Genomic DNA, 21446 nt, shown 5'->3' with positions numbered 1-21446 from the left:
CTAGAATCTGTACTTTACTGAGAAAGTGTAATCCCAAATATAACATATGTTACATTTGACCACTTTCTAAAATGGCATTGTGTATTTCAAAAGCTTTCAGCCGTGGGAGCCGTGCCAATTAACGCTTATCAGAGGGGTACACAAAGTCCGCAGTCTAGACTACCAGTTGTCCGACTTCCATTTTTGTGGAAGCCGCGGTGGCTGAGCGGTCTAGGCGTCTGACTTTGTGTGCTGGCGATTAGGTGCCTGACTCTGAGGGTGTGGGTTCGAATCCCGGATGGAACTCAACCCAAAAAAGTACTATAGTACTGTCGGAAATAGAAAAAAACTGTTTTTAGGCTGTTACTCTGTATCCCTAAAATTTACACAATTGCAAATAGCATATGTCGAAATAACCCATGTCGGCCTAACTGGGCATTCAGTGGGATGCGTAATACGATATCCAGAAAAGCATGTTTACTCGTAAAATAGGGCAAAACTTAGAAAAAATACGAAAAGCTGCTGAAAACAATAGATCAGACTATAGACGGCAATTAGGTTGCTCAGCCAGGTGTGACGACGTACCGTCGACTCACCTGGCATGAAATGCACATTCTGCCTACAGGCACAAGGTGTCATCTCAAAGATATTTTGTGCTTTTTCATGTGTGTTGACTATGTCTCATCTACTGATTAACATCTTACGTGTCTTTCTTTCATAAAGTTTATGTTGAGATATGTAAGAGAGTATGATACCTGAAAACCATAGAAACGCATCGTAGTATATAGGTGGCATGACCACCCGAAGATCGACAGGACTGGATATTATTTGTAAATTGTTATCCCCAAGCCCGACCCCAGGTTTTGCTTTTGAGGCCACCCCTCCTATCTGTTTCTTTTTATAGTGACAGTGAGACTGCATGGTAGCTACATCCTTAATAGTTTCGGCATAAAAATTATTATTTTTTACGTCAGCTATCGTTTATAATGAATCTACGTCTAATTTCAAAAGGGGCATTTAAAAAGTGTCCTTTGTAATACAATATCGTCGCACACTAATTTGCATAAAGCCATGGTCTGTTCCAAATATGTCTTTTTGGACTTAGAAAAAAACCGCATTGCTCATTTCTGCACTAATTTCCCCTCAGTAAAGTCCTTTTTCTCAGTTTCCTATCTCTCTACCACTGAGACTGTAGTTAGGCCGAACTTAGTTTAACAGATATTTCACACTTTCACATATCAACTACATAAATTGTAGAGATAAATGAGAAAATACAGTTTTTTTCTATTTCCGACAGTACTATAGAATCTGTACTTTACTGAGAAAGTGTAATCCCAAATATAACATATGTTATATCCTGTTTTAGTAACCAGTTAAAATTTCATTCGTCTGTTATGCATTTTTAAAGTTTCATTTGAAAATTTAAGGTATTCAATATTAAAAATTTCTACAGACTACAAACTAAGATTTATAGATATTCAATATGATATATCATACTTTTTTGTATATCACCACAAATTCTTCACAGAATATCATTTTTAACTAGGAAAGGGATTGCAGATACGTTTTCAATTATTTTTTTTGGGTTTCTACTGAGACATGGAAAATTAACATGAGTCTTGCTTTTAATCATTACTACACAAATCAATATTACTAATCAAATGATTTTTTTCATTAATACAATCTGCTAGAAGCGTTTGAGTTGACTTGCCTGAACATGTTTCCACATTATTTTCAGCATATTTCAGTCTCAGTCTATGGGTCAGTATAACCTGATCTTGCTATATTCTGGGAGATATATAGAGGGATACTAAACAAGCTTCCGTGTAATACCAATTCTATTAAATGAGTTAATGATGATGAAAGCACTATGATAGCCACATGTCTATGTTAAAGCATTGGAGTTATGATTGCCGTAGTGCATGGGTTGCTTTGTGAATAGGGTCCGACCAACAACATCTGACTGTTGTTTCAGAGAATTGCAACTGGTTGTTTGCCGTTTAATGCAGCAATATACACAGCCCATTTTTTCACACAATGACAAAAGATTTGCAGCCATATTTGTTGCTGTGTTTCGGCAACATACTCCTATCTAAGCATATTGTGAAAACAATGTATCACATTAATATATCCATAGTGGCTATGGAGCTTGACAGTAGGTCCTGATAGTTTACTTCCTTTGTAATATCACATTAATCATGAGATATTCAATTTCATTGATCGCATCAGTTACCAGCACAAGTCTTAAAATATAGAGGATAATTATATGAGTGCCAATGTCATACTATATTTATGACACAAGTGCCTAAATGTTGGTATTTCCCGAGCGAGAGCGAGGAATATATCGATATTTGCAAGGCACGAGTGTTGTAAACATAGTATGATATGGGCACAAATATAATATTCTGTTTATTACCAAACTCATCCAATTGAGGAAAATAAACCCAAATCTACTTTCAAACATAGGCTGGCTTGTAACATGCCGTCGCCGCATGTAGAATGCAACGTCACAGACGAAATGTGACGTCATAGCATTGTTCGTGACGTCACATCACCATGACAAAGTGATATTTTGCCCTAGGGCATCGTATGAAAAATATGAACCCTGATATTTTCGCCCTTGTAGGTAATAATATAATACATCAGTATCCAGGATGGACAGGCCAGTAGCCGTCACCTTACAGTCATTCAATCATATTAAAAGGTTCAGTTACAAGATCAGATCATGTTATCAACTGTTTGGTGACTATTAAGATTTGTACCCGATCCTGAGACTGATCACAATGTGTGATTTAATTGAATCATATTGCTTTTGTACAATTCCTGCCAAATAATTGACAATCAATGTCACTGGCTCATACAGTCATTATATAAAGGGTGGATGTGGTCCTGTGCATTAGCACAGCTAATCAGTCGAGGTTAAGCATCATTGTCGTGGAGAGTCCTTAGATGGGTGACCGTGTTTGGCAGCTGGACTCCTGGGCCTAGATTTTTGAAGCTCTCTCAGCGCTAAGATAGTCGTAAGTTAATGTTAATGTATGGTACTTATGACTATCTTAGCGCTAAGAGAGCTTCGAAAATCTAGGCCCTGAAAGTTTCTAGGACTTCTGTCCTGCCCCACAATGAAGCACATGTACCATAAGGGCTCAACATAGGCAAGTGATTTTGTTCAAAATTGCCTCTGTTCACCTTGCAGTGAATGGGTACCTGGTGGGATGAGATGGCCATGACTATTGACTGTCTAGCACCTCACAGCCAACTTGGGTTGGAGTGCACACTGGTCCAATGAGTTTGACCCTGGTAATAATGTCAGCGCTTTGAGCATACACCTTGTGTATCGAGGGTAATACAATAAGTACACGTTATCATTTTTATAGGGAGAATAAGTGAGTGACTGTGGTCTTACCCCGCTTTTAGCAATATTCCACCAATATCACGGCGTGGGAAAACAGAAATGGGCTTCACACATTGTACCATGTGGGGAATCGAACCTGGGTCTTTTGTGTGACGAGCCAATACTTTAACCACTAGGCTATTCCACCGCCCTAAAGGGAGATTAAGAAATGCATCAATATTTTTCTCCTGTAAGGCCAATTAGTTTGTGAAATGGACACAAAGACATGGTGATGAAGAACTTGAGAATTTGTGCTGTTTTACAAGTAAAGGGACTATTTATAGTCTTTTAGTTGTATTCAACATGGTCATATGATATATGTGTTATACAAACAGAGTTAGGGTATCTGAATGATAAGTGAGTAAATGTTGAATACAACTAGTTCTGAATATTAACACCTGATAGCCTTACACAATATGTACAAGTAAGTCAGGTAATTCTGCGCGTCCGGTAATTCTGCGCAGCTGCAATAGCGTATTTCCGTATCGAGTTAACATCATCTGCTACCACATTTACGCTTGAAATCGGGACATTTCTACAAGGGACTGGCTTTTAATCACTTAAGGTAAGTAAACAGTAACTGACAGATAAATTGACAGTTTTATGAAAATTCGTTTTCATCAGACTTTTAAACCTTTTTCTTCATTATTCATAATTGGATTTAATATGAAACACTCTTCGTTACACATTCTCTTCCCACAGAGGTTACTCCTGTCATATCTTCCTACGTAACCTCTGTTCTAATACGGCCCTTTCATGGTGTGAGCGTTCAAGACTCGTGATTGGAGGCAATCAGATTTAGTTGTGCAATCAGCGACGTTTCAAAAGTGATCATTCGCAAGGCCTCGGTAATTTCTGTATGCTTCGAGAAAACTAAACCTCTTCCCCTGCGCGATGAGCAAACGTTTCTTCTAGACAGAACTCAGTCATGTTATGGCGGATCAGTGGCGTCTCCATCATCCCTCGTTGACAACGGACAAGCTAGCCATTAAACGCCTTGTGTGTAACATCAACACAAGTCCCCGGCAGATGGGGGATATTTGTGGCCCCACATTTGCTTGTGTTAGTCAAGTTGAATCTAAGTCGATTTAACAGGTGTTCTGATTGGATAGAAAGAAGGGAGATAATTCGTGTTGCGATTTTTTGCCCCTACGGGATTTTACGAGAACCGGGAAATATGTCCGTATTAGAACAGAGGTTCGTAGGAAGATATGACAAGTAACCTCTGTGGGAAGAGAATGTTCATTACACTGACAAAGTGATTTTTGAAAATAATCTGGCCGATGTGCTTAGGTCCGCGGAATTACCAATCGGCATTGTATTCCTGCTAACACTGTATATGAAGATTCTATGACTGATACAAAGGTGATATATACATGGAAAAAGCAGAGAATACACCAAGCAAAGATTCACAAGATCGACACCTGATGCTTTTAGCGACATTAACACAACATTGGTACATAATGTGTGAAGCCTATTTCTGGTGTCCCCCACCATGATATTGCTGGAATATTGGTAAAAGCGGCTTAAAACTGAACTCACTCATTGTTACTGTTACTGTTCATGATTCCAGAAACTAAAACAAGCTTTAATATATGCTTACTGTATCATTTTGAGAATTTAACAACGATGGGTTAACTTATAATAAATAAATCTCAATATATTCTGGGCTTTTTGCCAATAGAATCTTAAACTGAATTAAAAAATATCAACACTAAACTGGTGTATTGAATTATTTGGAAAATAAACTTGTTTTACAAACACGGAGTGTGACAATTTTACTGTCATATTTTGTATTTTATTAACACGTCTCGTCTTATAATTCTTAAGTAATGTACATGAAAACTGAAGGGTACCAGTCTCTGGCATGTAGTGTATGCATATGAAACACAATTTTAACAAACAACTCAAATTCTCCTAGATGCTATTTTAAAGGCAGAGAAATTTGCCCAAAGTTGGAGTGGAATAGGGCATGTATCAGCGCGCATCCTCCTAAGGGAGTCAAGACAAGCGGATACCAGGATATTGACTGGTAGTGATAAATGGCTTGACACAAAGTTAGCCACTGCTGCTAAGAACAAAATATCTTGTGATCTTGCCTTTCAGTATCATCTGAAAACTTTCCTGATCTCACATCATGGGTACAGAGGCTATAGATTTAACTGGGCACCTAGTCCATGTTTATTCCCCTTGAATTACAGGCCCAAGGAATAGTAATGTCAAGTATGTTGCTATAACTGGCCAGAAGGGAACTGAGCATCCATGAAGCAAGAAATGAACCTAACTAATGACCTTAAGCGATATCATATACAAATATACAACTCAGGGAGCAATCAAGTAATTGAGTTCTAAATATACCTTCAGGGGACATCAGGAAAACAGGGCCATTGGCACCATCTGGGCGCCGCTACACAGTACAAGACTAAAAGAGCTCGAACGTCTTTTGTACCTAAAAGTATTACAATTTTAAACAAATGTTGATTCTCCAGTTATCATCTTATTCATTTAATTATTTTTAAGCACATATTTATCTCCTTTTATGTTTTTTAGTAATTTCATATTTTATGTTGTGATCCAAAACGAATTCCTTTTAAGGTAATAAAGTATTGTCTATGTCTATAACCAGTGGTCCATGAGGTGTTTAATCATGATAATGACTAAATGAGGTGAGGTTAGGTGAAATTTGGTTTAACGTCGTGCATGCGTGTGTATGTGTATTTGCGGCTGCTAGTACTAGCCCAGACTTAAGCTGGTTTTATAGTGCGAGCCCATTGAGATACCATGCCGCAGTGAAGCATGAATACCCCACTCAGACACATTATACTGACTCCGAGCCGACCAGTCCTTGTTGTACCATTTAATGCCGAGCGCCAGGCAGGGACCATCAAGTACCATATTTTAACGTCTTTTGGTATGACGCGGCCAGGGATCGAACCCGCGACCTTCCGCTCTCCGGCGGATGCTCTAACCACTACACCACGGAGGCGGTTCATGACTAAATGAAACCCATATGCCGGAAATATGTATACACACAGACACACATTCAGCTGATCACTTCCTGTCAGTAACAAAGGCTTTGGCTTTTGTTCTTGTGTTATAAATAATCATGATAATTTGCACCAGAAGCTCATTTATCAATTTAGGAATGATAAATATTCATTTTTGAATATATGTAATTGGAACAAGGTCGTTTTGTTATTAGTCATGTAAGTTACTTGTGTATAACAAAAAACATATAAATTCAGATAAATTGAGTTTATGTTTACTCATTGACTGATATTTGTTTAATTTGTGTGCCTTCCTTTGTCTTAATGCCTATGAAGAGTTAATAAATTATCACTAAGTTAGTCTAAGCTTTAAACATCATGCTGATTTGATGTTAAACGTTTTACTCACTTGCTCTCTGACGAAACACTGATAACAATACAAAATAATACATTATGAATACGGCTTGATATAACCCGAGTGGATTCTGGGTTAGAACTGGTCAGTAGGCGTGTATCATCTGGCATACAGACTGACGATACATGTGGAGATAGAGACTGATGATACATACATCAAAACAGACTGATGATACATATGGCGATACATAATAATGACACTACTGGTATCACGAGTCTGATCAACAAATAGTAAAACAGGTAATCACTGAAGGATAACTCGAAAAGCTCTTGGGGTGGTGGGGTAGCCTAGTGGATAAAACGTTCACTAGTCACACCGAAGGCCCGGGTTCAACTCCCCACATGGGTACAATGTGTGAAGCCAATTTCTGGTGTGAAGCCTTGATGTTGCTGGGATATTGCTGAAAGCGGCATAAAACTAAACTCACTCACTCACTCTAAAAGCTTTTGCTTCGTACTGACATCTGCCAACTTGACCAAACTGTCGACAAGACTTCAATGCAGGAGTCATCGACAGTTATCACCATGGCACCACTGTCAGTCATGCTTAATGGCAGCACTGTTATCACCATGGGTAGCAATTTCATCACTGTCATCAAAGGCAACACTGTCATGCTTAATGGCAGCACTGTTCTATAACTACCATGATGGTAGCCAATTTCATCACTTTCTTTACATCACAACACTGTCTTCATGCTTAATGGCAGGTTCTATAACTACCATGATGAATCGTTATTAGTGAATCGTTACGATCCTGCTCATCAAAAACAGGCAACTTGATATTGTTAAATGGAGCGGTCAGCATGGTCAAGCTCGGTGACTAAGTTCAGGTAAGCATGTCATCCACCCCTCTTGATATGTTGTCGTCGCCATCAAATACCAGATATATTGCTGAGTGCAGCATAAAATAAACCCTGTAGAAAGATACTGGTCTGGCGTTTTTAAAAACATACAAGTACAATAAAATAATTTTGGCCCCATCACACCAAAAAAATACTTATCAAAATATATATTTCAATTTTGTTTAACATATAGTTACAATATCAACTCAAGTATATTTAATATCCTCAATTCCCACATCAACAAAATAAACCCTGAGCACACAACCATTGGCAACATACCAAAAATACTTGTACAAATACTCTGCCGGTTTCTAGGTCAAGTTTCTGACCCACTCCTATGGAGCCTCAGCAAATGGGCGGGGTTACTCCTGGAAATAGGTCAGCGGACTAATACAGATCTGTTTGTCCTTAGGCAAGTTCTCTGCTGCCAGTGCCCCAGTGGCCATGGAGAAGCTCAAGCTGGGAGGGTGGGCTAAATAAAGCTGTCCTTCCAACCTGACCTACCAGGGAGCATTTACAATTGTATGTAATGCTAGATGCCTGGGGTCAATCTGACATTGGGATTGTGCTCATGGTGTTAGTGGGGCTTACAAAGACCTATGATTATAGAGACATGTCCCAAAATCAATATCAGCTGTATTAACCGGATCATTCTTAACTACGGGCAGAATACTTCTGTCCCCTGGATACATATTATTCTTGTAACTGTAATTCTGAAGTGGATAGAAATTTAAACAATTGTTTATTGCCACTTTATTACCAGGTGAATCAGTTGATTATTAAATACGTTTAAACAAAACATCACACCTCAAACATGATCATACAAAGATTACTAGACTAATGCTTGGTCTCTGAAAATATGTAATTTTGACAGAAATGAATAACTCTATTTTAACTGAAAAGGAGCCTGAGCAAGAAGGAATCCTTAACCTGAATAAAGTCTAGACTTGCTTAAAGTTGAGTCAGGGATCTTGCATGACAGAAAGGACTGGGCATAGATGAACATGATATGGTTTAATGACTGTCAGTGACAGTCTAAAAGATCCCCAACCAGATCAGGTTTACTGACAAGCACTGACAGAATAAGCCATTTTGCCTCACAAACATAAAAGAGTCACCCATTAGTAGGGCTGCGCAATATAACCGGTTTACCGGTATTTACCAGTTCAGACATGAAAACGATACGTATTGCGATACGGCTGATCGAAAACCGGTATTTTGACATGCATTCGGAAAACTTCGTAACACTCGCGAAATCTTCGGATATTGCCTTGTTTCATTTGTGCCAAATATTATTTACATTTTTATTTTGTCAAGATTACAAGTTTTTATTAAAGCTTAATCAAAGATGATGATTTTGTTTTGTTTTTGCTTTATAAACCAAGCATTAACTCGAGGATAAGTACTTTTTTGTTGAAAAAACCTCTTGCAATATATTGCAATACATATCGCAATATATGCTTTCACATCGCAATATCGCAATATGAAAATTCTCTGCAATACCCACCCCTACCCATTAGAGGCATTAGTTTCAAATGTTCCATATACAAATATGCTGAACATAAAAAGTAAGGGGTCATGAATATTTTGTAGATATATATATCATCATGTTAATGTATGTAACTTGGTATCTGAACATATGCCTTACTTATTCAAAAATATAAATCACATTATCAGCTAAAGATAGCAGTAAGATTAGCAAGAGATTTTCTGTGTGTGATAGAAACTTGAAACATTAATATAACAGCAAAAGGTGAATGCTTTGATTAGTATGTTTTCATTTTATTAGGTCGACTTTACGTTTATCATTCATGTACAATATCACAAATCACTATGATGATAATGCTTGATACTCATCTACTTGACACTTCATAACATAATAAATATGGACTTCTAATTATAATTGAAATCTGTCTAGTAAACTTAAGATCAGTATTATTCGTTACACTGCTATACTGAGTCTAACAAAACCTTGTTGAAGGTTGCGTCAGATAACCTTTTCAATTGACCTATCAGAGCCTGGTTTACCAAATCGCGAATGTTGACATTCTCACATACCTTTTGAACTTTTACCTCCAAAAAGTTTGTACCCAACGATTCTGAATGCAATTTTCTATACGATCGGTTCCTATTGAGACACGCCACAGCAGTGAGTAATAGCGTTTTGTCAGTATCCAAGCATGTCAGCTTGCTGAAATATTAGCTAATGATAGCCATGTCAGCAGAAACCCCAAAGCATATATATACTGCAGGGCAAATATCTGTGTTTTATGCAATTTTCATTTGTTGGAAGATCAGTGTTGGCGAACGGGCAAGAGAAAATCCATTTTGTAAGTCCCGTCGAACCCTAAATAGTAGCTGTTGTCTGATTGGTTACATCCGTTCGGCTTTGATTGGACGGTCATAGGTCGCTAGGTCGCTCAAAGGTTACCTGACGCGACCTTCCACAAGGTTTTGTTTAAGTTTACTTAGACTGAATTGAAAAGGACCTATTTTACAGACAAAATATGGGCATTTAACAAGCAGTAACAGGTTCAGCAAAAGTATCATTCTGTATCAACAAGGAAAAGATGAATTGCATATCATATGTTTGCATGAAAACACACACCTGTGTTGGTCAATCTTTTTTACTCTTATTAATAATCAATCATGAACAAAGATATACAAATAATAGCTACTTAGTACTTAGTGTTTATTTAATCAAGCTTGCCGCCATCATGTGGACTTTCTCTATCAGAATGACCGATCTCATGTGACCAGGAATAAACAATGGTATCTGAACGCTTATTTATTTATACCACTTTAAAAAAATAGAGTCGGCACCAGAATTCAAATATTCAAGGGTCGATCGGGTAATCAGAACCACAACATTTTTTTTTTAGGCCTAATTGAATGAAGATTTGAGATGAACAGTAACTGACAATAGACTGACAAGAAACTATTAATGAAAGTGAATGAATGGTGAAAGCCTACAGCTGTCAGTGAGTGAATTACACTAGGTTACAGCATAATGAGGAACAAATAATCTCTAGTTTCAAGTACGTTGTTGTGTATTCAGGGCTCCAGATAATTTTTCAACATCAGGAGTACGTATTCCTTATTTTTTCAATCTAGGAGTACTAGGAAACCTCAAGAGTACATTTCGAGTACTGAATGGAATTAAAAGGAGTATCAGTAATCTTGTGTTTCGTTTCATATATGCACCACAACATTGCTACTCTTGTGTAAACAGGGCAATAAACAATAAAATATTACGTTTTCAGAAAAATACCTCCGTAAATGATTCGGAGACCGTACCACATTGCTGTGGTGCGTATCTGCTACGATTTCTAAATGATTTCCTACCGTATCGTGCATATGTTTTAGCCATACACAGCCGAGCCCTCAGGTATTACTCATTGTCAATTTAACACAGAATGAGTGAGTGAGTGAGTGAGTTTAGTTTTACGCTGCACTCAGCAATATTCCAGCTATTTGGCAGCGGTCTGTAAATAATTGAGTCTGGACCAGACAGTCCAGTGATCAACAGCATGAGCATTGATCTGCACAAATGGGAAACAATGACATATGTCAACCAAGTCAGCGAGCTTGACCACCCGATCCCGTTAGTCGCCTTTTACGACAAGCATGGGTTACTGAAGATCAATATTTTAACCCGTAACACAGAATGAAAGAATAATGGATTTATGCATACACAATAACAAAACTTTATTAAAGTAAGCTGCCTCTCAGCATGTTCTGGCAAAGTGTTATCATTTGTGACAATGGATAATGTATTATCGTATTAAAAATGTTTTGAAAGAAGTTTAACACGATGAGATACATATCTGAATACAGAAGCCACAATATAATACATATCTCAGTAAGAAATTGTGATATATACAGATACAGAGAACTAGGGGAGATAACTCTCTTTCATAGGTGAAGGACATGACGAGCATGAACCTCACGTGCAACCGATTATGTGCAGGAAAACTGTCAGCCATCTTGCCCTACACAGAAGGGCATTGTAACCCAGAACCTGAATAAACATATGAACCTGATGTAAAACGACTAGTGATACTACGAATACAACAGAAATATATGACAATTTGTTTCTAAACCCTGTGATGAGACTGAGAAAGGGAGTCCACAGACTTACTCATAAAGTTTAAGAAAATACAACTGATGACTGAAACCCATCGACATGGCACTGAGACAAGTCAGCTTGCTTGTATACACATCTTACTGGCTAAAGTCACTATTGTAGCTTGCCCATATCCAATCACAGTAAACATACTGTATTTAATGACAGCAAGGAAAACCTCATCTGTCCATTTTGTATATCAAAGATGACCAAGAAATCAATAAAAATGAAAAATACTTTGTACTTGTATATTTGATATCAATATGAGATCAACTACGATAAGTGATATGGGGTTAAATGTGAATAAATGCCAAATTAAGTGTATCAGGTAGTAGGGCTGCATGGCATTACTGGTATACTAGTATATCGCAGTACGCTTTTCAATAAATACGTGAGGTGAAGTGAGGTGAAATTGGGAATATTTCGCTCATATGACCATACCGCAGTGAAGCATGAATACCCCACTCAGACACTATATATTGACTCCGAGCCGACCAGTCCTTGTTGTACCCATTAATGCCGAGCACCGGGCAGGGACCAACAAGTACCATATTTTAACGTCTTTTGGTATGACGTGGTCGGGGATCGAACCCGCGACCTTCCGCTCTCTTCAATAAATATGTACTGCAATATTTTTTTCTGAGAGACGGTATATTGGGTAAAGGACAGAAAGGTTTTTGAGATCATCTTTATGGTTTAAAATAAAATCTGCACATACTTTCATTCACAACAAATGTTTTCCTTCGTTGTTCAAAGACAAAACTGCATACTGTAATACTATAAATTGTATTAAAAAAGAAAATAGAATCCATGACTATGCAACCTAATTTTGAGATTGCTGTTATCAGAACAATATCGTATATGTTTATCATATATTGCAATACAATTTATTTGCCAATATACAGCCCTATCAGGTAGTGCACTGTATGAACTTAATAACATTGCACTGGCGTTCTGATGAATCATGACACCACTATATCATTATAAATCTCCACAAATAATGTCATGTCATACTGCTTCAGCAACCAATTTCAAAGATGCACAAGTGAACATAGAGACTTTTCTGGGTTTCATCTTCTTAAGCATTGTGACGTCACGGGCTGATTTAACAGTTAGAGTTCTGTAGTTCCACCTGATGATGGGGCCAGAACAAGCCCTGAAATGTTGTACCAAACAATAAAAAGACGATGAAGCCCAGAAAAGTCTTTATGTTCATCAAATAGCATCTTCTAATAATGCCAATCAAACATCTAATGCACAAGTGGAAATAATGTTGAAAATAAAACTATTTTATTTGATATTAAAACTGACAGCATTACCTACTTAAGGCTTGATTTTGCAGGTAAAGGGACATAACTCTTGGGAACTTAATTTCCCCAGCCCTTCACCTCTGGCCTAAGGGAGATAACTATATCTATTAAGGTGCTAAGGGCCTTGTTTATATTTTGTTAATGAGCTAAGGGGCATGACAGTTCAAGGTCACCTTTGAACCATACCAGACGAAAATACCCGCCCTTGCCAACCGATTTATTGATTTATGCTGTCTCCTATATAATATATTTCATGTTAGGTGTTTGCAATGTTGCAATATTCATACCTATTCAATTTATACCTTCAAGTGCTTCAAGTGTAAAGGGTGAAAGGACAAAATTGCAGTGTTTGTAATCATTAATTACACGTTTGGATTTGTCAATGTTGTCAAGTTAAAAATAAACTTGACTTTCTTCCCCCAAAGATCAGTTGTTGTGTTATTATTTGTATTGCTTACATGTTTTGATAAACAATGGAAGGTTAAGCAAACTTATTTTACACCCCATCTATTTTGATATGACAACATTACTGCCTTTTATAAGCCTTGCTCCAAATCTGTAATGACTGCTAAGCCCATGGATCTAAAGTAATTTTAGCCTTTAAAGAGGCAATTCTAGATAAGTGGACAATACAAGTCTAAGGATGCCAGTCAGGGGCATTTTATAGTTTTTAGAACCTATCATTAAAACTATTATCTATTACCTTAGAGACTGGCTATGATAAGACCAGAGTGCAAACTTTTAAAAATCCCATGGGTTTCCAGTTAGTCTCACATTGGCTACTCCTCAGCAGTGTAGATATTATGGGCCCATGAGTGACAGAACTGTAAAGGCTGATGATAGGGCTGTATATTGGCAAATAAATTGTATTGCAATATATGATAAACATATGGGTGGTTGGCAGTGAGAGTCTGGCAATGTCTAATGTTATACCTTGGAATTTTCTACTGGAATAAATATGTCCAACAACCCTTTCACTACATCTTTCAAAACTAAAGACAGATTCATTGATAAGCATATGTGAAATTTCTTACTTATATGTAATTCATATTCAGCATTACAGCTAAATTTTATTGATAAATATTTCTACACTAATCCATCATATGGAAAATTTGTACATTTTTTAAATTTTACTATTCATGAAAGTACATACTTTCTGTAAATTATTTTGAATACCTTAAAGTAATATTCTAAACAAAATTCAATCATGTTACTTCACTGAGAGGCATTTAAGAAGTTGTGAAGATGAAGGAAAACAAAGTTCTATGGACAGTCAACTTCTTTATTGCAATGAGTGCGACGTTTTGGTGTAGGTACTAACACCGTTATCACTTGCTTGTTACTTCAGGCTGACTGAAATTCCAGAATTTTTCTTATCACATTTTGGATAAATACTTTTCAGAACATGGTCTGGAACGGAGACAGCTTGAAACTAGTGCCGTAAAACATGAAAAGGCTGCTTCCTGACTGGTAATATGATCAGTTTATTGTTCAATCAAAGTTTGGAAAAAGTCATGGAGACTTGGAACAGTCATGGGTGAGGTGAGGTGAAATTGGGTTTAACGTCATGCTTGAGAATATTTCGCTCATATGACGACGTGCATGCGTGTGTATGTGTCTGTGTATGTGCGGCTGTTTGTACTAGCCCAGACTTAAGCTGGTTTTATTGTGCTAGCCCACTGAGATACAATGCCGCAGTGAAGCATGAATACCTCACTCAGACACATTATACTGACTCCGAGCCGACCAGTCCCAGTTGTACCCATTAATGCCGAGCACCAGACAGGAACCAACAAGTACCATATTTTAATGTCTTTTGGTATGATGCGGTTGGGGATCGAACCTGCGACCTTCCGCTCTCCGGGCGGACACTCTAACCACTACACCACAGAGGCGGTCAGAACAGTCATGGGATATCTTCGGATCATTGTTTCACAGTAGAGAGAACAAAGGTCTGATTTTAATGAGGATGCATTAAATGCAGTTATTGCAACTATCAACAACACTATTAGCATTAATTCATTCCTAACAATATAGTACAACCATAAGGCAAACAACTGCAATTCATCGATAGTTTCAGACAGCATTACATCTTTGGTACCAGATTTATAAACCAGTGATGAACAAAAGCTTTGGACACTACTTGAACACATTAAAAGTAAATGCATTCACATTTGGTAGAATTCTTCAAAATCACTCCTCCTTAGTGTAAAAATATTTAATCCAAGATCAATAACATTGCATGTAGTGTAATGTAGTTACATACTGACTGGAAATGTTTGGTTGTTGTTTAACCCAGCACAGAGCAATATTCCAGCTATATGGCGGCGATCTATAAATAATCGATAATCCGGTGATCAACAGCATGAGCATCGATCTACGCATTTGGGATACAATGACCTGTGGCAACCAAGTCAGCGAGTGTTACCACCCATTCCGGTTAGTCATAGGGCTGTGAAGATGCATCAAACTATCGATGGATTGCAATTGTTGAGTCTCCAATAGCAATTAATCGATGGTAGAAACGACAAACTGTCGATGCATCAACAGTATGTATGACTATCGATAGTTTAGAAATAGAGTTACGTTGATAAATGTGCAGCACAAAATACAGGAAGTGCCAGATTTGTTCACTTTGATTTAGAGTTATCCACCCCTGTTACCTCTTTAAAAAATTTGATGTGGGACTCAAGTTTCTTGTCAGTTCTTAAAAGAGACTGAAACTACTTCAGCTTGTTCTTATTTCATATAAACTATATATTCACTTGGGAAATGACTTCCAATGAGACAATTCAAGGAGAGAAAAACTACTGCAATAGTATTGCAATAGTTGGTCACAATAGACTATGGCTATCGCAATAGTTGTTTCCCCCTCGATAGTCACTCCTAGTTAGTCACCACTTATGACAAGCATGGGTCGCTGAAGACCAATAATTTATTCTAACGTGGATTTTCACTGGTCACGAAGTGCAACTAATCATGATATTGGCTTGGCAGGAGTTACCATAGTTACATCAAACTTCTGTCAGTTTGTGGTGGTATCACAAAAGAACCTGTAAATATCCTCCAACAGTAAAGACTTGTACAATAATTCTTTTGTGTGCAGTGTGCATGTTCTTTCCTATGAATAACAGAACACATAACATTTGGGCATCCCGTCAAGTTCAACCAATTCGATTCAAATAAATCAATATGTTCCTTGTTACCATGGTTACAATAATGAAGTAAACTCTGTTTGAGAAAATAAAATCGTTACTTTACATTGGAAAGAGATGATTAAGTGTGAGACATGCATCTGTCCAACATCATGTTAATAGTGTTAGTGCTTATGTGAGTTAGTGAGTGATGCGGTTGACAGAAACGGATGCTGAAGGTGAAGGTCAAGGAGGGGAGGGATCATTGTGTCTTCTTGCACTCTATCCTCTCTTGCAGAAATGATACATGTCTGAACACACACTTTTGTGCATGTATACCTTGTACACTGTCTCAGTAAACTTAGGCTCAGTATTATTCGTTACACTGCTTATATTGAGTCTAACAAACCCTAGTAGAAGGTACACAAAGTTCCATAAGTGAACACAAATGGGATCCCAGCTGAACTCTACCATAGATCTGAGGCCAGGCAAAATCAGAATATGCTCATGAGAGCTTGTTTTAACTACAGGGGTTCGAATCACTGTTTGGACAATAAGTTTTTAAAACACAAATCTAGATTTCTGCAACCGAATATCATTTGTATATGTTATGAGTAACTTTTATTTCAATTTTGAACGAAATCGGTGAAGAAATGGATTTTTTAGAAAATTCTCCCGCTACACTCATTACATAAAATACACAAGGGGTGACACTCGCGATGCTAAAAGCCTGATCGAAAACCGAACAGCCCAACTATTTTAATGTGCGTTCAATCAAACCTTACGTTTTTCACAAAACATTGTGTTAAGCTTGTAGATTATTCTTTTGGCCTTCTGCTCATCGTATTCAGTTTGGCTAACTGCATTTCGTATTTAACCACTGACCCTCGCATTAGCACTACCCTTCGTTTTGAACAAACGTCTGGCTGCCCTTCGGTAAACATCGACACTGTCCAAAAATCTCGGAATGACTCGGAACACAAAACGGCGCTCATTGGTCAATTTCCACGTGTGTGGGGAAAACAACAAACAAACATGGCAGACAGGGCACAGGCAAGACCACATTACTGCACCAGGTCAGAGGGGAATCATTGAGGAAACGAAAATGAGTGAGGACTACGGCGACAACTGGGTTGGCAGCCACTAATATCGATGGGGTTACACTCCATCGTTTCACATGTAATTCTCCGTTATTTTTTTATTATTATCAAGCTTATTTCCTCCATATAAATTGTGTGCGTACCAAAAAACCTAAAGTCAGAATTGGGCTCACGAAGTATGAATGTATAATACTTAAAGTGTTTAAAATTTCACAATGGCATAATTAGCATTGCATAAGGATTTCATCACAAACATCAGCCACACATAATGACAGAGGTAACCCAAAAATGTGTATATTGAAAATATTTGTTATTGTAAACACAAAACTTAAATATAAAAAAAAAGACATCAATGTTCGGAGGTTACTCTAACAAATTGATTTTGTGTATGAATTAACTGTAAACTACATCTGATTGTGAATGCATTTAATACAAATGTAGTTTAATTTTATGTTTGTTAAAATGTTCCAGAAATTTGGATAAATTTGTTTCACCTTAAGGAATTCATGATAATATTTCACAATTGTTTGCAATCACAAATGCAATTATTTGTGTGTGGATAAACTCTTTTTCCACCATCATTTGTCATCTCATGTACAACAATACTAGCAATATTAAGAACTGTTGGAGTTATGAAATATTCATGACAAATTAAGAGTTTTAGAGAAATGGGAAATAAATATGTAAGTAAAGATTCAGTTTTGATATGGTAATTGTGTAATCTATCATAATAGACAATGAAATGCATTGATAGATTACAAAAAATGTATTTGATTGTTTTACTAATTTTGAAAATGTTGTTGACCTATCAAATGACATTTATAATCTAAAAACAATCCATGAATTTACAGAAGTTAAATATTTTCTGCTTTGCATGCTTGATATTTTTATAATGCTGTTAGATTTGCATGCTGTATGCACTATGTGCACTATTTTTTCCATTTAACACCTAAAATAATTTTACTCACCATGAAAGAATTTATAAAACCATGTTCGAGTTTTCCAAACATATCAACTGTCAAAACAATATTCCGCAATAATCGCACACATGGAAATTGACCAATGAGAGCCGTTTTGTGTTCAGAGTCATTCCGAGATTTTTGAACAGTGTCGATGTTTACCGAAGGGCGGCCAGAAGTTTGTTCAAAATGGAGGGTAGTGCTAATGTGTGGGTCAGTGGTCAAATATGAAATGCAGTTAGCCAAACTGAATACGATGAGCAGAAGGCCAAAAGAATAATCTACAAGCTCAACACATTGTTTAGTGAAAAACGTAAGGTTTGATTGAACGCAGGTTAAAATAGTCGGGCTGTTCGGTTTTCGATCAGGCTTTTAGCATCGCGAGTGTCATCCCTTGTGTATTTTATGTAATGAGTATTTTCTAAAAAATCAATTTCTTCACCGATTTTGTTCAAAATTGAAATATAAGTTACTCATAACATATACAACTGACTGACTGACTGAGTTTGGTTTTACGCCGCTTTTAGCAATATTCCAGCAACATCACGGCGGGGGACACCAGAAAAGGGCTTCACACATAATACCCATGTGGGGCTTCAAACCCGCATAACATATACAAACGAAATACGGTTGCAAAAATGTAGATTTTTATTTTTTTTAAATTGTCGTCCAAACAGTGATTCGAACCCCTGTGGTTTTAACTAGTCATATCCTGTTTGTGGTTTTATTCCACATGCAACATTCAGTGCACTTATATCCAGCTTCCTGTAATTGAAATTTACATATACACACTTTGAATCTTATGGTCAATTCAGAATCTTGAAGTGATGACAAGCCGAGACATTATCTCAAATGTTGGGTGGATTTTCCCGTCGTTTTCACCATAATAATGGCAAAGAATGCTTATTTCTTACCAAACACCTCAGTCAGCAATACTTCAGCTGTGTCATGGTGGCCTGGAGCAGGTAAACCAGTGGTCGACCTCATGAGCAACTTCCAAGCAGCGAGGACGTGTTGACAACCAATCAACCAGGTCACTATTCCCAACCACCCAAACCATTTAGTTGCCTTTTACAAGTAAGACTACAGAAGATCAGTTTTATCTCAGAGTAGGAACCAGATGGGGTATATGAAAACTTGACACATAAAAAAGTAATATTTTTACTAACCCTGTCTCCTTTGAATAGTTTCCAATTCCCTTTTGATATGGGCTCTACTACAACATGTGTAGGACGTTTGATTGACATGTTAGTTTCTCTGGCTGCTGCTGTCCATGGCCGGTTCTCATCATAATACCATTTCTTTTTTCGAATGTCTCGAAAACCTTGGAAAGGCTTTCTAACTGTCACACCTGATGCTTTGGCAATCTCTCGCTGTACATACTTCTTGAAATAATTGCATGCAACCACGGTGAGCCTCATTATGAGAGATTCCCTGCTGCTGTCGTCCCTTATGATCACTTCCTGCAAGATGAAAACACATCTGAATTTCACATTCCACATACATACAGCTTAAACAACATTTAGTGGACAGTGTCTGTCTCGAGAGCAGGTCAGTGGTTTCAATCCCAAGGCAATGAAATACCATGAATGAGTGAGTGAGTTTAGTTTTATGACGCACTCTGCAGTATTTCAGGTATATCAGTAAATAATCAAGTCTGGACCAGACAATCCAGTGATCAACAGCATGAGCATCGATCTACTCAACTAGGATACGATGACATGTGTCAACCAAGTCTGCAAACCTGACCACTCGATCCCGTTAGTTGCCACTTATGACAAGCATGGGCTACTGAAGATCAATTCTAACCCGGATCTTCATGGGTAGCATGGTATGAACAAGTGGGTCTATAACAATTTGGCTCCACTGCATTCTTACTTGTTGCAAAATGATCAGTGGAGAGATAAATGATATAAGAGTAAAAGCTTTGATGAGATCCCAAAGTAGCCTGTGATATAGGGTATATGGGGCTGAACTAGTTTCCTTGAAATGGTCAGTACACTCGCGTAACCCTGATTCATGGATATAAGGGAAGTGCGGTGAAAATCCTATTTTAAAAGCATTTCATTTTATATACACACTGATTATTTTATTCATTGATTCAGCAAATTGAAAATGCCTAATATTCCACTCGTGCATGAAACGTTTGTTTACCGAAGCCATTTGCAATCATCACCCATTTGTGTGCACTCAAAATGTGACGTCACCTTGTCTAGTGGATTACATAGTCGGTTACTATACATGACTATGTACGACAGCCCATTGCAGTACGCATTGCCAACTGGGAAAGCAGATGACGAGATGAGAGAAGGTTGGTGCTAATGGTACCTTTTTGACTTGACATTTTGAAAAAACCAAAATTTGGTATTCGTAGCATTAGTGATCTTGGGCTATTTATCTCAGTGCTGGACAATTAGATTTCGTGTATTTACATGTTATGCAGAGATTCGAACATTTTTGCCAGCAAGGCGTGGCAAAATGTGTACATCAAAAGTATAGCTTAGTGATGTCATACAAGACTTAATTTACGAGACAGCATGATAATTACCACAATCCACGATTCAAGGTTATCCATGGATTTAGGTTACGGTTCTGTACACAATTTCTCAAAATGCAGTGACTACAGTAATTTGAATAATTCCTAAAATTGAAACTACTTAAGACAAATCTGAACTCGTATCAAGTTGAATCAGCAGGGCCTGGTCAATATGAGAAAGTAAGCAAATTTTATTCCCAACATCATTTAGATATAGTGATTAATCAACAACCACAGATATATGTCTCAAGTAAAGGAAGTGCGCAACAGGTCCAGAACAAACGAATCTCAACGGAATGATAGGATTTTTCAGATCTTTTATCATTACATGTGTAATGAACAACAATTCGTTAGTGTTTATCTCACACTAACATAATTCTCTGTTTATAGAACATGTAAGATGGTTTAATTACTTTCATGCAAACCCTCCTCTATATATTTTATGGATATAGTTACCAAATTTTGTAATAAACCATGCCAAATCTTATGCGCTGTTTAAAAAAAACATGCGTGTGCTGATGTCCTTGGATAAACAGGAACTAGTACTTGTAGCGAGATCAAACGTGACCAGGCCCCTGTCTATACGGAATTCAACGAAAATAACATGGTCGGTTGCGCACATAAATGAAAAAGCCATTTAAAAGTTGAGAACGTTTTCATATTAA

At 37.4% G+C, this 21446-nt stretch overlaps 1 protein-coding gene across 2 annotated transcripts in view; it reads right to left on the bottom strand.

The window, feature by feature from the left end:
* Positions 1-21365, bottom strand: part of LOC124257598 (probable 39S ribosomal protein L24, mitochondrial) — a 53192-nt gene extending 31827 nt beyond the window's left edge. The window contains exons 1-2 of one of the 2 annotated variants that reach the window (XM_046691700.1): positions 21238-21365; positions 19415-19708 (exon numbers count right to left, since the gene is read on the bottom strand). In XM_046691700.1, coding sequence (XP_046547656.1) covers positions 19415-19666 — 252 coding nt within the window. In that variant the 5' untranslated portion in view covers positions 19667-19708; positions 21238-21365. Of the gene's footprint in view, positions 1-19414; positions 19709-20452; positions 20504-21237 lie in introns of those variants that run through there. The other variant, XM_046691699.1, reaches the window with a different exon arrangement.
* Positions 21366-21446: the final 81 nt, after the last annotated feature.

Source organism: Haliotis rubra, unplaced genomic scaffold (assembly GCF_003918875.1).
Source record: "Haliotis rubra isolate DU_JTF1 unplaced genomic scaffold, ASM391887v1 Scf668, whole genome shotgun sequence".
Classification (NCBI taxonomy): domain Eukaryota; kingdom Metazoa; phylum Mollusca; class Gastropoda; order Lepetellida; family Haliotidae; genus Haliotis; species Haliotis rubra.
The sequence above is the reverse complement of the archived record's forward strand: the minus strand, read 5'-3'. Positions and strand labels throughout refer to the sequence as shown.